Source organism: Pipra filicauda, unplaced genomic scaffold (genome assembly GCF_003945595.2).
Source record: "Pipra filicauda isolate LSUMZ 115617 unplaced genomic scaffold, ASM394559v2 scaffold30_size5312502_pilon, whole genome shotgun sequence".
Lineage (NCBI taxonomy): Eukaryota > Metazoa > Chordata > Aves > Passeriformes > Pipridae > Pipra > Pipra filicauda.
Genome location: NW_024104432.1, coordinates 1892603 through 1907329, shown reverse-complemented (window position 1 = coordinate 1907329; position 14727 = coordinate 1892603). Strand labels below are relative to the sequence as shown.

General features: G+C 36.3%; 1 protein-coding gene across 5 annotated transcripts in view; it reads left to right on the top strand.

Annotated features, from left to right (window-relative positions):
- Positions 1-20: 20 nt before the first annotated feature.
- AASDHPPT (aminoadipate-semialdehyde dehydrogenase-phosphopantetheinyl transferase) overlaps positions 21-14727 on the top strand; it is a 39584-nt gene continuing 24877 nt past the window's right edge. For all 5 annotated transcript variants that reach the window (XR_005564351.1, XM_039383478.1, XM_039383477.1 and 2 more), the window contains exons 1-3: positions 21-195; positions 1035-1260; positions 14213-14334. Coding sequence is in view for 4 of the 5 variants with exons in the window: in XM_039383478.1 (XP_039239412.1) it covers positions 52-195; positions 1035-1260; positions 14213-14334 (492 nt within the window). In the remaining variant the exon portion in view is untranslated. The remainder of the gene's footprint in view (positions 196-1034; positions 1261-14212; positions 14335-14727) is intronic.

The following is a 14727-nucleotide window of genomic DNA, read 5'->3' as shown; positions in this document are numbered from 1 at the left end:
TTCGAGGGGTGGGTCGTGGCGGGGCCGGGTGGGCCGGGGCCGTGAAGGGCCATGGGCAGCGTGCGCTGGGCTTTCCCCTGCGGGGCCTGGCGCCCCCGCCGCCGTGAGTGGCTGCTGGCCGCGCAGCTGGTGCAGCCCGAGGAGAAGGACCGCATCGGCCAGTTTGTCTTTGCTCGCGATGCCAAAGCCGCCTTGGTACTTGGGGGCACGGGGACGCGGCTGTCTCTGCAGATTGGGCATTGCCCAGATGTCTGACTCCTCGTAGGAAAACGTGCTCTACAAGGGCATTTCGGGGAAGTAATGTATCGTAAAGTACAAAGCGTGATGCGTAAAGTATGCAGCTCTGCTTCGCCGCGGAGCAAAAAGAGGTGTTTGCAGTCTGCTCTCAGTAGTTACTGTGAAAGACGTCACAAGTTCTGTGTCGGGCTGTCAAGTTAGGAGACAAAATCAGCGTACCCTGGGAGACTGTACCTAAGACAGCGGTGTAGTGTGTAAGAGAATAAAGCTATTCTACACGATTCAGGTTTTAAATCTCGCATCAGGATGTGTTTGTGATACAGATCTGCTAATTTGTGTGTAAGAAGTTACTCATCACTTTCAGCTGCTCAGTATTTCATTTAGTGCCGAAGTAATGGAGTGGCTGTACTGCAAGGAAGGCTTGAGACAATGTTACCGTTCAGGGTGGTGTAAAAATATTTATTTGTGCCGTAAAGTATCCTAAGCAAGTAAACAAGGTAGGGAAAGGAACTGTTTTTGTGATTCTTCTAGGCTGGGACTGCTTTTGGGTCTTATGTTGCCTCTGTGCTAATAGTGATAATAAATGTGTTTGATACTCAGGTCTGGTGAACTCGTGCTTTGCAGACACAGGCTTTTATAAAAGCGGGGAAATTTAAATTATTCAGCTAAAATACGCTCTTACTTTGTATCAGCAATAATAAAGCCATATTTTTCAGGCAGGTGGTTTTCTAGCAGCCAGAGGTATTTTGCAGATAGCATAATAGTTCTGTATGAATCACTTCCATTTTATTTCATAGGCTGGTCGCCTGCTGATGCGGAAATTAATTGCAGAAAAGATGTGCATACCTTGGAATGAAGTACACTTGCAAAGGACATCGAAAGGAAAACCTTTCCTGGCCAATACTGTAGTTAGTATCAATTCGAATTACAACTTCAATATCTCTCATCAAGGAGATTATGCAGTCCTTGCGGCTGAGCCTGAGCTTCAAGTGGGCATTGATATAATGAAGACTAATTTACCAGGTAATGCATTATTCTGACCAAAACAGATTCTGTAGTGTTTGAGTACTGAACATTTTCACATTTCCCAAAGAAGTAGTCTGTGTCCTAGAAATTTAGTGTAATTAGAAAAGAGAGCGTGCATGTATTGTGTATTTGGGGTTTTTTTAATTGTTACATGCATTCCTCATTGTTTATTTCTGTTATGACAAATATAAATCTATTTCCCATTTAGAAAAGCAGGACCCTGGAAAAGTAAAGTCATGAATTGTGCTATGATACTGGCAGGATCTGCAGATATGTTAATTATGGATTTTCTGTCTCTTAGGTAGAAGCAGGGATGACTTTCCAAGTAGTGACAGTGGGAAAATTTTTTTTCTTAGTAGAATCACCTGAAACTCCTTTTTTATTGCTATGCTATGAATATGTAACACTGACTTTACCAGTATTGTTTTCTCTGATAGTTCCACTGAGTGGTGCTCTTGTTCTGCAGTTGCTGAGTACATTAGATTTCAGAGGGTGAATCCACTATAAATCTCTTTCTCTGGAACAGCTACAAGGACAAAGATTTCCCTATGTGCAAAGTACATTACAGTAGGTTTGTTTGGTTATTTTTCAAATGCTTGTTTAAATACAAAGTACTTTATTTTGTGATATTATCCAACAGAATCTTGATTGAGGTCTCCGCTATTCTAGTTCTTGTATTCCTTTATTGCTCCACCAGTGAAGATGCAAAATCTGCAGTGCAGATTTACAAGAGAGTATCATGTAGCTGAAAATTTTGAGAATTCTGCTATTTAATTGTGTGCTAGTATGTAACAAGGAGTCCTGGTGCACGTAAATATTTTATGTCACTACTTAATCCATGCTATCTTTTTGTTTTACTTGTGAACAATAAGAAGCCTCCTCTTTCCATATTACTTCTGCTTCATTATTAAAATCTGAAAAATGAAACTACTAGAAGATGCAGACTTCTTCAAAGGTGAAGGTGGGCCATAAGAAAAACTATTCTTAGCACTGCAAATAGAGGCAGTTCTACGAAAGTTCCTCACCTTTTTTCAAGGTGATAAAAGTTTATCACTTTTTTCCTTTTATTCAGATACTGAACTAAATACTGTAGTGATGGTAGAAAATATCCTCTTTAGGTATTTAGCTTCCTTAGGTATTGTATGCTTTTGCCTTTTCATTATCTGGCACGTTATTGTTGTAGATTTAAATCAGTCTTTCAGTTTACTTGTTTTTGAATAATTACTGAGAACAGTGATTATTTTCTTCTCTTTAGATCAGTTGAAGAGGGACTCTTGAGTCATTTGGGAACAGGCACACTGTAGTACTGTAGGTTTATTAGTAGAAGTATTTGTGCACATTTTTTGGCCAGAGAATTAAGGCATGTGAAATTATTTTAAGCCTTTCACCAAAGGAAAGGAGAAGGATTCTCACAGTACTACTAATTCCTGTGGAAAAACTCAGCTTGTGTTTGATTTTTAACTTATGGAAAAGAAATTTTGCAACAAGTGTCAACAATGGTTTAAGTGGGATGTTGATTTACCAGTCACTTAAACTTTGCAAAGTAGAACATTTTCAGAGACTTAGGAAATAATTATAGCTTAATAAAAATTGCCTGGAGCACTTAAAAAAAAGTTTGGATTCTTAGGTTCAAGAGCTTTCTTGCTGTGCAAGTGAATTTCTCTTCAGTAATGCAGTTTTTTAGCTTAGATGGATTGCAAAGGTAAATAAACTAACAATTCGTTCTCTGTCTTTCATAATCAGCCTGCAATTTTTCTTACCTATCACATTATAGTTACTTTGATCTGGACATGTCTAATCTCAATGTTCTTCCAGAATTAAGTATTTTACGGCGATAAAAATCAACTTTTCTCATTAATATTTTGGTTTTATGTTAGGCTTGCATAATAAAAGACACAAAACAGTAAATTTTCTGTATGTGAATTTTACAGAAAAATTCATTTGATCTAAAAATACTCCATGAAATGCTCTTTTAAGGAAGTAGTCTATTATGTGCAAACACCTGATTGACACTATTTTTCTCTGAGGCAAATGAATATAAACAGAACTTGACTCATTTTTCTCTTTTTATTCTCATTATTTCATCATTGAGGTGAGATGATAGAGGTCCTCAAATGAGAGATGTGTCACACATGAATCGGGATATCTAAGTACCACACAAAGAAGCTAAATACCATGCTTCAGTCTAGCTAAGGGAGGAAAGCTGTCTCTCTCTCTGTCCAGACAGTTAAAAGGTTTGTGCTGTTTGTTTTGGTAGCCATAAGCTGAAGTGAGAGTTAGGCACACCTACATCATAGTTAACATACTTGGCATGTCTTTTAGGTAGCAGCCATGCTCAATATTTTGAACTTGCAATGCTTTTTTAATTGCTACTTTTCAGTTTTTTCAATAGGAATTTCCTAACCTAGGAAGAAGTGCCAAAGCAGATTGTTCTTTGGAGTGCTTTTGCCCTTACCGTACCTTAACTTTACCTTAAACCAGATTTTACCTGGTTTTGTTTTTATTGTTGTATTTCAGTAAATCTCATAGTGGCAATCAGCATCTAATCTTTTGCTGCAAGACATAATCACCAAACTCTTAGTGAATGCTACAGCTTTAGATATGTAGATGCACTGTTTGGGATGAAGAAATTAACAAAGGATTCAGTTTAAATGTTACTTCTAATTGTGCAAAGAAGTCAGAATTTATAAATATGTAAGCACATAATTTTTCGATGTGAAGGAGTGTTAAAACAGCTGATATTGTTGTGGAGCTAAAGAATCATAGTGGTCATATGCACTTACACTGAGTAAACAGGGAGGCATTTCTTTGTTCTTGTTCTGTTTGAAACTGGGAAGAAACAGCCATCTTAAGCATACTCTTAAAGAATACCTATTACATTATAGCAGTTTCATTATTGTCCTTTATTTAGTCACATTTCTAACACTGTTTTAACCTGAAATTGCGTCATTCTGTAATTAATGAGGCACCAATGCTTGATAAACTCTGAAAGAAAAATTTGTTATTCTGATTAAATCTCCTCTTTAAGGAAAAATAATCTTTTTTTTTTTTTCTGAAGAAATCATCTTAATCCTTTGTGAGTCTTTCTTTAATAACAAAATATAAAACCATTTGGATTAAAATATAAACAGATAGCAAAATGTGGAACAGTAAAAATTAACCTGTGTAGAGTATATATGTTTAAAATAAGGAATAAATTAGCAATAAAGAAAGCAAAAAATTTAAAAATAGGTGATTTTAGTAAAAATAAGAGGTGGAACAAAGAGCAAATATAAGAATGCTTGTCTGATTGGTTTTGGGTTTTGGTGTTGTGGGGTTATTTTCCCTTCTGCACACTGAATTTAAAATAATCACAGCTTATTTCTTAGCTGGTCTTTTGGGAAATTAAGTTATACATTCACAATGAGGTGTTAAGTAGAATAGAATTTATTTTTTTAAGAGAACTAAAAGTACGTCTCAACCTGCACTAGTGACAGTTAGCTTTGGCTTTCCAAATTAAGAAAGTCTAGCAGAAAAATGTGACATGAGGGCTAAAATTAAGTAATTACTATGTAGGTATTAAAAATGTGCTTTTTGAGGAGTTTTTTGCTAACGTACCCATTTCCAATAGCTTCAGCTCTACAGATACATATTTTGTTGCAAGAGTTGAAAAATAGAAAATGTCTTTGTTCTGTGTAGTCAAAAGCTTATTTGGATGTCATCTCTGCAAGTATTACAGTTTGGAGCTCATATTGATGTCAAAGTTGGGAGACAATGTTTTAGAGACAGACTTGAGATTTTTAAACTAACTTATGAGATGATAGAAACTTCTCTTAAATATTTCACATCTTTCCTCAGTAACTGTAAAAAAAAAAGCCTCAGCTGCATTTCCCTGATGTATTTCCTTCCTAAGAAAAATTCTGATTTTCAACAGGGCAAATGATTTTATATTTCCTCAATAAAGATGACAGGTTGCTGTTGTCACATCAGGCTTTCAGGAAAGTTTAGGACCAGGAGACTTCTGCTACTTCCATGAGTAGCTGTTTGCTTGCCATTTATTGGGTTGGTGCTGTGAATTCTAGGTGTTCATGGCTGTTATGTGCTATGTTGTATTTTAATGGAAAATCCAATTTTGTAGGGCATTAAAACATTATTACTTGTCCTGTCCGTTCATCAGACTTGTTGGGTTTTGTATTAAATATGTGTATCTTCCTTTTGTTCTTCCCTAGTAAAAACCAATTTAATAAAAGTAAAGCAAACACTTAGAGATAGTATCCACAAGACTAGACATAACTGATAGAGGTGAATAGACTATTGAAGTTCATCAGTTTTTCAGCTGTGGGCCATCCTCTGCTTTTGCCATGTTGCAGCACATTTATCTTCCTCTTATATCTTTGCTTATATAACCTTCTGGGTGGATAAAAGATGGCTCCTGCTTTGGCGAAGTTGATTTGTGTGTTGGTAGGGGAAAGGATGTGGGGGAACAGCTTACCAGTGACTAGCTGACTGCTGTCTCTTCTCAGTGGAATGACTAAACAAAGCAAAACATACTGGATTTAGCTGTCAAGTGGGACAGTCTTTCAGCTGCTGGCAAGCCAAGCAAATGGGTTTATAAGATTTGGGGGGTTTGTTTTGGTTTGGTTTGTTTTTTTAAAGAATGTGCTTAGTGGTCACTTTCACTGTTACTGATTGATTCCCAAATTTAAAACACTAATACCTTTTCTGTCATCTTGTGGGATTTTTTGGACTTCGTTTTGAAGGGGGAAATGGGGGAGGGATAGTATACAAACAGAGGTGGGGAAGTTTTAAGTGTGAAAATGATAAGGGACATTTTTACTTCATCTGGCAGTGAGATTTGTGTTCTGGGACAGGATTCTGTGCAGTGTTCCAGTTTCTGCCATTACAAGGAACCCTGTTGTTCAGTGGATTCATTACTGCAGTAGGATATCATGGTGTAGAAGGACATAGTCCTAGAATATGGGATTTCTCATCAGACTTCTTCAGAGAAACCAACTCAGTTTGAATCAGCTTGTGCTTTCTAAGGTCTCACAGCCTTCCCAGGAGGGGAACAAACTGCATTAGTCAGATCAAGGAGGTGTTAGAAAGTGTGGATCATGTAGTGAAATTCATATGGAAGATGAAGATGACTTAGGTACTGAGAATTGGCTTTCCCCCTCCCAGTTTTGTCGAGTATAACATTTTGTATAACGAGTACCAAATGGATTCCAGTGCACCCTCATGTACTGTGGTGATACTGTTTTTTTAAAGATGAGACTGCTCTCCCTATAAGGACACTTTCACTGAAGCACCTACCTTTTCCTGCTTGATAAACGGAAAGGAAAATTTGCTACTGTGATTAAATATAATTTCTTTTTTTTACTTTGTCTGTTTTTTTGGAATAATAAATTGTATTGAGTGGTAGGTTTTCTTTAAAATGTTAATTTTTAAGCAAAGGATTAATTACCAAAGGTTTTGGTCAGTGTAATCTTTCTGAATGTATAGAAAGGCCCTTAGTATGTTATGGCATAAAATGTAATATCTGAGAGTTCTGGTAGTACTACTATACTGTAAGGTTATAGATGTTCAGATATATATGTGGGAGCTCTTGCACTAGCAACGTTTTTGTTGTCTTTGAAGGAGTATCAGAAGATGTAGTTAGGAAAATGTTGTGTTCCTAAATGTGTGTAACTTTTAAAGACATCTCAGCATGTTTGACTTTTTTGATTTTTCCAATTACATCTGTAGTTGGGTCCTCACAACTTGCTTTATAAAAGTACATTTTTATGTTTATAGATTTTGGAATTTTGTGCATATTTTTAGTGTGATGCATCATAAGTGTTGGAAGGAAGAAGAGTTCCTGCTGTTCTGACAGTGAAATGATTGCTTTAACTGTTTGATAAGTTCTGTAATGGAAAACTCATTAAGTGCCATTTTCATGGGGTAATTTACCTTTTTGCTGAAATATTCCGGCTACCCAGAGCTCCGTTAGCTGTGGAAAGCCCTTAAGCAAGTAAAAGGTATAATCATTGACAAAGGCAAGTTAAGAATAGGTTTCTTATATTATTACTACTCATTACTATTTTTACTATTACTGTTTAGTTATAAGTGCATTTCATTAAAAGAATTTGGGGTTCCTGAATTATCTTAGTGATTAAGACCCTGTGTGTTTTAAACACTTTTATTTTCTCTACTCAGAAGCAAGCTAAAACCATGAGCTTGCACCCGGATGTGTTTATGTCTGCAAGCTCTTCAATGGCAAATATATATTACAGTTGAATGTTTGGAATAGAAAGAACATGTAAAAGTATGCTGGAGTCTGAACGAAATTTGAGAACATCTGGCTTTTTTTTAATATATTTTCAGAAAAAATGACAAAAAGCGTAAATATGTTGCGGATCATACACTACTTGTCTGTAAATTGATCAGATATGAGGTATCCAGTTAACAACTTGTGACTTTTCTTCATGTTTTTTTTTTATCCAAGTCATAGCTGTGTCAAAACAGTTATTTCTCCAGTGAAGTTTTGGAGGTAGGAGTATCTAAGCCATTATGACACTGTTTTCTTTGGTTTGGCATTGAGTATCAAGGCAGCTTGCTTAAACGTTCATCACTGCTGTTAGACTCCACTACAGTAATATGATTGAAACCTTAGCAGTTTCTCTAATATTGAAAAGACTTAATAATTCTAACTGCAGAGAAAATATCAAACATTATCAAATTATTTCAGTCTCTTTATGACTTTTCCATTTTTACAATCTGGGAAATGTTGAGTAATTCATAGGAAGCAATATCAGATTTTCAGCCATTTTAAAGTTAATGCTGTTTCTCTGAGGTACCCCAAGGTAGTACATGTCAATAGTTACATGACGAGAATGAATGTTTAACATACATATCATTCAGAGAATTGCAGAATATTGGTAGGAAGTGTAGAGGTCAGAGAATATAAATCAAATTTCCAGTTCACAGTAAAGCTGCATGAGCTAGTAGGTTGAAAAAACATGCTTTGTTAATATTCTATCTGGTTCTTCTAAGTTAGTGATTTAGCTACTTAATTATTTGCCCTGTGTTGTCAGTTTGAAACACCTCTACCAGGGTTAGTGGGTATTAAAAGACAATTAGGGCTTGGGCATCTGTTGCAGAAAAAATGTTATCTCTGTATCAGTAGTTCACTTAGATTTCCTTTAGAGATAGTAAAATAAGATCAAATATGGCTTGTGTCTACACCAAAAGTACTGCCAGACCAGGAGTCCAGGGCTTGAAACATTCATCTGATACAGTTTGTTAGTTTGCAAGATTCATAGCTAGCCTGTGTGTTTCCTGTTGTTAAGTAGATTGATCTGTTCCTGCTTCAGTTCTTCATTTTGCTAGGTAGTCCGTGTCACACTGCCGCTTTGCCTATTTGCCATCTGAAAGTAAAACAGGTATTGATTAGGTATTAGTTCTTGATCACTGACCTGTTTCTTCTATGCAGTTTGAGGCAGTGAGGAGGCTGTTAGCGTTCTGGGGGGTTGTACTGTACTTTTTGGTTTGAGTGCTTGTTTGGGTTTGTTTTTCTTTGTTTGATTTGGTTTTTCAGGGGGTTAGTGGATCAATGAAGTGGCAGTGGTAGCTTTTGGATCTGAATTTCCATAGTTTGGGATATAGATCACAGTATAAGCTAGATAGTTTTTGACACTAACAATTTGAACCAATTGTGACCCAAACACTTTGAAAACTGTAAACCTGGTAAAAACCAAATTGGAGACAATCTACTCTTTTCACTATTTTTGAGAAGGCATGTCATGATTTTAATAACTTCGGGTACAAGTTCGTACCCTGCCTTTAAATGCACATTGTATTACCAAAGCAGACCTATGATTAACCTGATGTTTGTTAACAGTGTAAACAAAATAGTATGAAGATTTCTATATTAGCCCCCTGAATAGCAATCTTTACTGTTAATAGCATCATAATTTACATGGATCTTATTTCTGATTGTCTTTTATCCTCCTACAAATGCAACTTCTTTGGCTTCTTTAGCAGGTAGAGAAATGGGGGAAATTACGCTGTATTTATGTACTATTTCTAAAGCACATACGAATACAGAACTAGAGAGCATAGTATGTTTTGTTACTTTTCACTCCTGCATCTTTTCAAAATCAATCTTTTATATCTGATCTAAGGTTTTGCTGTTCTAAAGGGAAAATGCAAAGCAGATTTTTTTTTGCCCAGTCTTTAAAAAAAATTGATAAAATACCCAGTTCTCATTGCAGTAGAAAAGATGACGTTATGTATTCCAACGTAAATAGTTATTGCAAAAAATCCAAAATGCACACACATATACACGCATATGAACATGCTCATTTATCTGTATATAGCATGTTTACTTTCCAGGCTTAATATTGGATTCTTTTTTCAGTATCACTCAATATTTCCCCTCCTCGCTCTTCCTGAAATTTTCCCAAATATTGCGTGCTTTTAATTTAATGCAGAAACTTAACTTTTGGGTTAGATTTTTTTGGTTTTTAATGCATAGAAGGCAATTTTTGAAAGACTACTCAGTTTATATTCTTAGAGATCTAATGTGCTCAAAAGTTTATTAACAGGGTAAGCAATCGCCTTCACAACTGTGTTAATTTTACATTTAACTTTTCTGGGAACTACTTTCCCAGAACTACTTTCATTTCAGATGTGCATTAGGATGTGATAGGAGTGTGAGGCTTAAGTGTTTGTGGTTTAAAGAAATGGAATGAAAATATGATTTGGTCTCAAGGATAAAACTTTTAGCTTGTCTTGTGAATATCAAAGTAATTTGGACACCAACTGTAGGAGTTGGTCAGAGATTTGCTGTGTGTCATTTCTCTGTTGGCTAGCGTTCCCTAAAAAGTAAGTTAATGAGTGTTATGGGAAGGAGGCAGTGCTAAACATTCCAGGGAAAAAGTACTTTTTAAAATTAGGCCACTGAATAGTTAAACCATCCAGTCAATTTTGTCTAATGCAAATGAAAGTACAGGTTTGTATTTCTTAGGCAATTAGATACTGGGAGAAATTTTTGTTGTTTAACTGAATATTATAAAAGGAAGCTGTAGTATGTTTTGGTTACATTTATTAGAGTTCTCTTCAGCAAGATGATCCAATGTAAAAACAAAAACTGCTTCCAGTATTCAGAGCACACATACTCAAGTGTGAAGTTTACAGTAGGCTAGAAAAATGCTTTTAGAATATTAACTCTTATAATCAAATGCAAAAAAAAAATCCGCAACAGTTTGTGTGAAGGTAAGAAAAGAATGAATTATAAAAGCATATACAAATGAAAATGTGTTTTAAAATCAGCAAGGGCAATAAAATTGTGGTCAGCATTTAAAAGAATTTGTTTCTCAGTTTGTATTGAAAAAAAGCTGTGTAGATTTTGAAGAGTTCTGTTTCTTGGCATGGGTAAGTAAGAAGTATTTATTTAAGACATGAGTTTATTTTCTGAAACAAGCTGATAAATAGGAGGTACTTTAGAAATATAAATTTAAAACCAAGTAAATAATTGCTGTATGGAAGTTCTTCCCATTCTTTGAAAGAAAGTTTTTGTAACCTGTGGCAAGTACATTTGAGGCAGCTTTTTTGTTGTTGTTTTGGTTATTTTTTTTTTAAATCAAACTAGAAGCAAAATAGCATTTGAATGGAAACTTTCTACTGCTTCTAGTTTTGTCTCCATCATACCTGCCACGTATGATTACATATGACATGGTAAAATTGAAGGCGTTTAGTGAAGGGACCACCAAGGTGATTAGAGGGTTGGGGAACTTGACCTATATAGAAATGCTGATGGAGCTGTGTTTGTTTGACCTGACGAGGGGAAAGTTCTTAGGAGGGGAATCTAACCAAAGTATGCCTGAAAGGTAACTGTAAAGATGATTTACATAATTGTCTTCATGAGCATGAACAGTAACAGGGCAAAAGGCAACAACCTCAGGTTGATTCAAGGGGAATTATATCTCTATAGAACAGTTCTTCACCGTGAGAACAGTAAAGCACTGAACTAAGTTCCCCAGAGAAGAGGTGAAATACTCTGCTTGACAAGGCCCTGGGTAACCCATCGTAAGGCTCTGGTTTTCAACAGAAGGTCAGACCAGGTGATCTCCAAAGATCTTTTTCAACCTAAATTTTCCTCATAATTCTGTGAATCTTTCTCTGATACTGAAGAGAAGATGGAGAAGTGGACTAGGCAGGCTGCAGTACTGCTAGTAATTTATGGAGAATAGTAGTCCAAGGTCCTCTGATCCATTCCTCAGAGCAAAGCAACTGTATTGCAGTAAGGAGACAGGAGGGGAGTGCACTGAAGGACAAAGTGGTGCCTGAGCTTTTCAGAGGAAGAATGTGACAAATGGCTAGAGTGGATGGGAAAGTACTATGTAAGTCTGAACAAAGTGTTAGGAAGGGTAGCTGAACAGTTGAAGAAACCTTTCGAAAAAAGAAGTCAAATAATGAGGGGGAAAAAAACCCAGTAGCATATGGGCTTGATATACACTTAGTGTACTAAACAGTTCAAATCTCAAGTGTATTCACTATGCGTGATAAAGTTTAGATGGCAGGACTGACAATGCAGGAGCCTTTATATGCCTCTGTGTACTGAAGGTAGTGTGGATAGTCTTGGATGGTTTTCTCAGGTAGTGTGAATAGCCCTGGATTATTGAAAGCAGGAGAGCTCTGAAAATGATGAAGGAGGAAAGGTACATCAGGACATTCTGGAATGTTTTATAGTTTGAATCACAAGAAGAGGCTAGAACCTTACCACTGTTGTCTTACATTCTCCAGAAAAGAATAGGAAAAAAAAAAGTGGATTGTTTGGAGCAGGTATTAACACAGTTATTTGATTCTAAAATCACACTTATTGAGGCCATGTTAATGAGAACGCAGCTGCAATGGGCAGGGCACATCTCCAGGATGAAGGACCACCGCCTCCCTAAGATCCTGCTTTATGGTGAACTTGCCACCGGCTGCCGCAAGAGAGGAGCTCCAAAGAGAAAATACAAGGACTCCTTGAAACAACATCTCAGCCTTGGCCGTATTGATCAACATAACTGGTCTACTCTGGCCTCCAATCGGGAGGTCTGGAGACACACCATCTATAACGCTGCTGATGCTTTTGAGAACGCACGCAGGATCACTCTCGAGGAGAAAAGACAACGCAGAAAGAATCGTGTCTTGCAGAACATACCACCTAAGGAGTCTTTCTGCTGTGCCTTTTGCAACCGGACATGCCTGTCTCGTATTGGCCTCATAAGCCACCAGCGCACTTGTAACAAACATGGGTAGAGCCCTTCCCAAATCTTCGTTCGCGAAGCCTGACCATGATGATGATGATTCTAAAATGGGCCATATAAACACAGATGAAAGAAAATACATTTCTCCAAGTTCAACAAATTTTTTTGTGATTTTTTCATTGTTTCAGGGAAGTGGTATTGTGTAAGTAGATGGATATGGCATTTGTCTTGGTAATTCATCAAAGCATACTTAGCATTGTGGTTGCTTTTCTCTCTCCAGAGAGAAAAGTTAGTTCTGCCCTTAGATTGTTCTGAATCATTCCATTAGCTGACTACTGCAACTGTAAACAAAATTTCAGTCTTAAGATGTTTTCTTCACTTTATAAATGCAATTGAGGGCATCTCTGAAATGTCACTGCTATGTCTTGTGTGGTCTTTGTCAGGTAACACTTTACAGTGTGATTTGGAAATTGTGAGAAAACCTGAATGTTCGGATCAATTATTACTGCTGTCAATACCTGTTTTTATTTAGTGCTTAGATATCTATAGAAGGCAACCACTTTATAGAGAAGGGTTAATACCCTTATCTTTGATTTAAGATGGCAAACATTAGTGTAGGGAAAGAAAGTGCCTTGCCAATAGCCAACTCACAGAATTACTGGCATAGGTGTAATTAGAATCTGCCCCTTTTTTAAGCCATTATCTAGTGATGGGTTCTTAAAAGTAGTGTGGTATTAGGAGGGCTGGCTGTTTTTTAGATTAAATATGACTAATATTTTCTTTTAATAAGAAAATTGAAACAAATTTTTGATAGGTTATGCAATAAACGGAACTGTCTCTATCCAGACTTTTATTATCCCTACTAAAGAAAATAGATTGTTTTCTGCCATTGTCTCTTTAGCCAGCAGTAAGCCCAATTGGACAGATTGCATGGTATGCTAATTAATATAGGCTCTTGGGTGAGTAGCCAAGCATGTAATGAGGTCCATAACTTCCAGTGTATTATAGAAATACCATTGATCAACATAACCGCACATTCTGTAGTGTCTTCTACACTAGGGGGGAAAAGTGAGATAGCCCCTGAGGAAGCTTAAATTTAATCTAAGGATTTGAGGTTTAGTGGTTTGAGGTTGGGTTTTTTAGGGGGGATTTTTCTTTTTCCTTGGTATATATCTTACTGTTATTATGGGCACCCCTGTACCCCCATTTTCCTTGCAGAATAAATCCAATCCAAAAGACTTAATATGTATGTGATAACTTTGGGAGACTATATTCTACAAGTGCTTAAAAAAGGGTTTCTTTTGTATCACAGCATCCTAGGGCAGAAGGCAGAATTGATGAATTTTGACAAACAGCATGCTGTTTTATAAAATATTATTAGGTCAAGCTGTGATATGCCAGAGACTGTATATGCTACTTTTGTAACTAATATAATATTTTTATATATATGTAAAATCAAACAGGTAAAATACTTTGCTTTTTAGAGAATGCTGGAAATACATAATTTCACATTTTTATACAGCAATTCTGCTATTGAAATGGGTTTTTTTCGTACTATGTCCTGAAAAATCAGCAACTTGCTGCTTTGAGGCTATATAAATTCAAGTTGTAGAGCAGAGTTGGTTCATAAATTTTTTTCTTATGAGTTTTTTCTAGTGCAATAACAAGAGGTAATCCATTTGCTTATTATTGCTACTTTATTAAAATTTCTGTAAATATTTCTGTCTAATTTATAGGTAGTAGCTCAGTTCCAAATTTCTTTCACATCATGAAGCGACAGTTTACTGAGACAGAGTGGGATGTAATCAAGTCTATGAGTAATGAATGGATGCAGCTGGATATGTTTTATCGGCACTGGGTAAGACTTTTTTCCCTATTTATACTCTGCAAACATGCACAGTTTTTTATATAATTTATTATTTTCATAATAGTAAAAACGTTACTTTTTATAGTTGGAGAGAATCATAGAATGGTTTAGGTTGGAAAAGACCTCTAAGATCATCAAATCCACTGCTAAACCATGTCCTTAAATACCACCTCTACCCATCTTTTAAAGAACTCAGGGATGATGACTCAACCACTTCTCTGAGCATCCTGTCCCAGTGCTTCAAAACCTATTCAGGGAAGAAGTTTTTCCTAATATCCAAGTCTCCTGGTGCTACCTGATACCATTTCATGTGAAGATAAAAATAATTTTGATATTTTAATGATTTTTTTTAATATCAGAAGAACTTTGACAACCATAGTACAG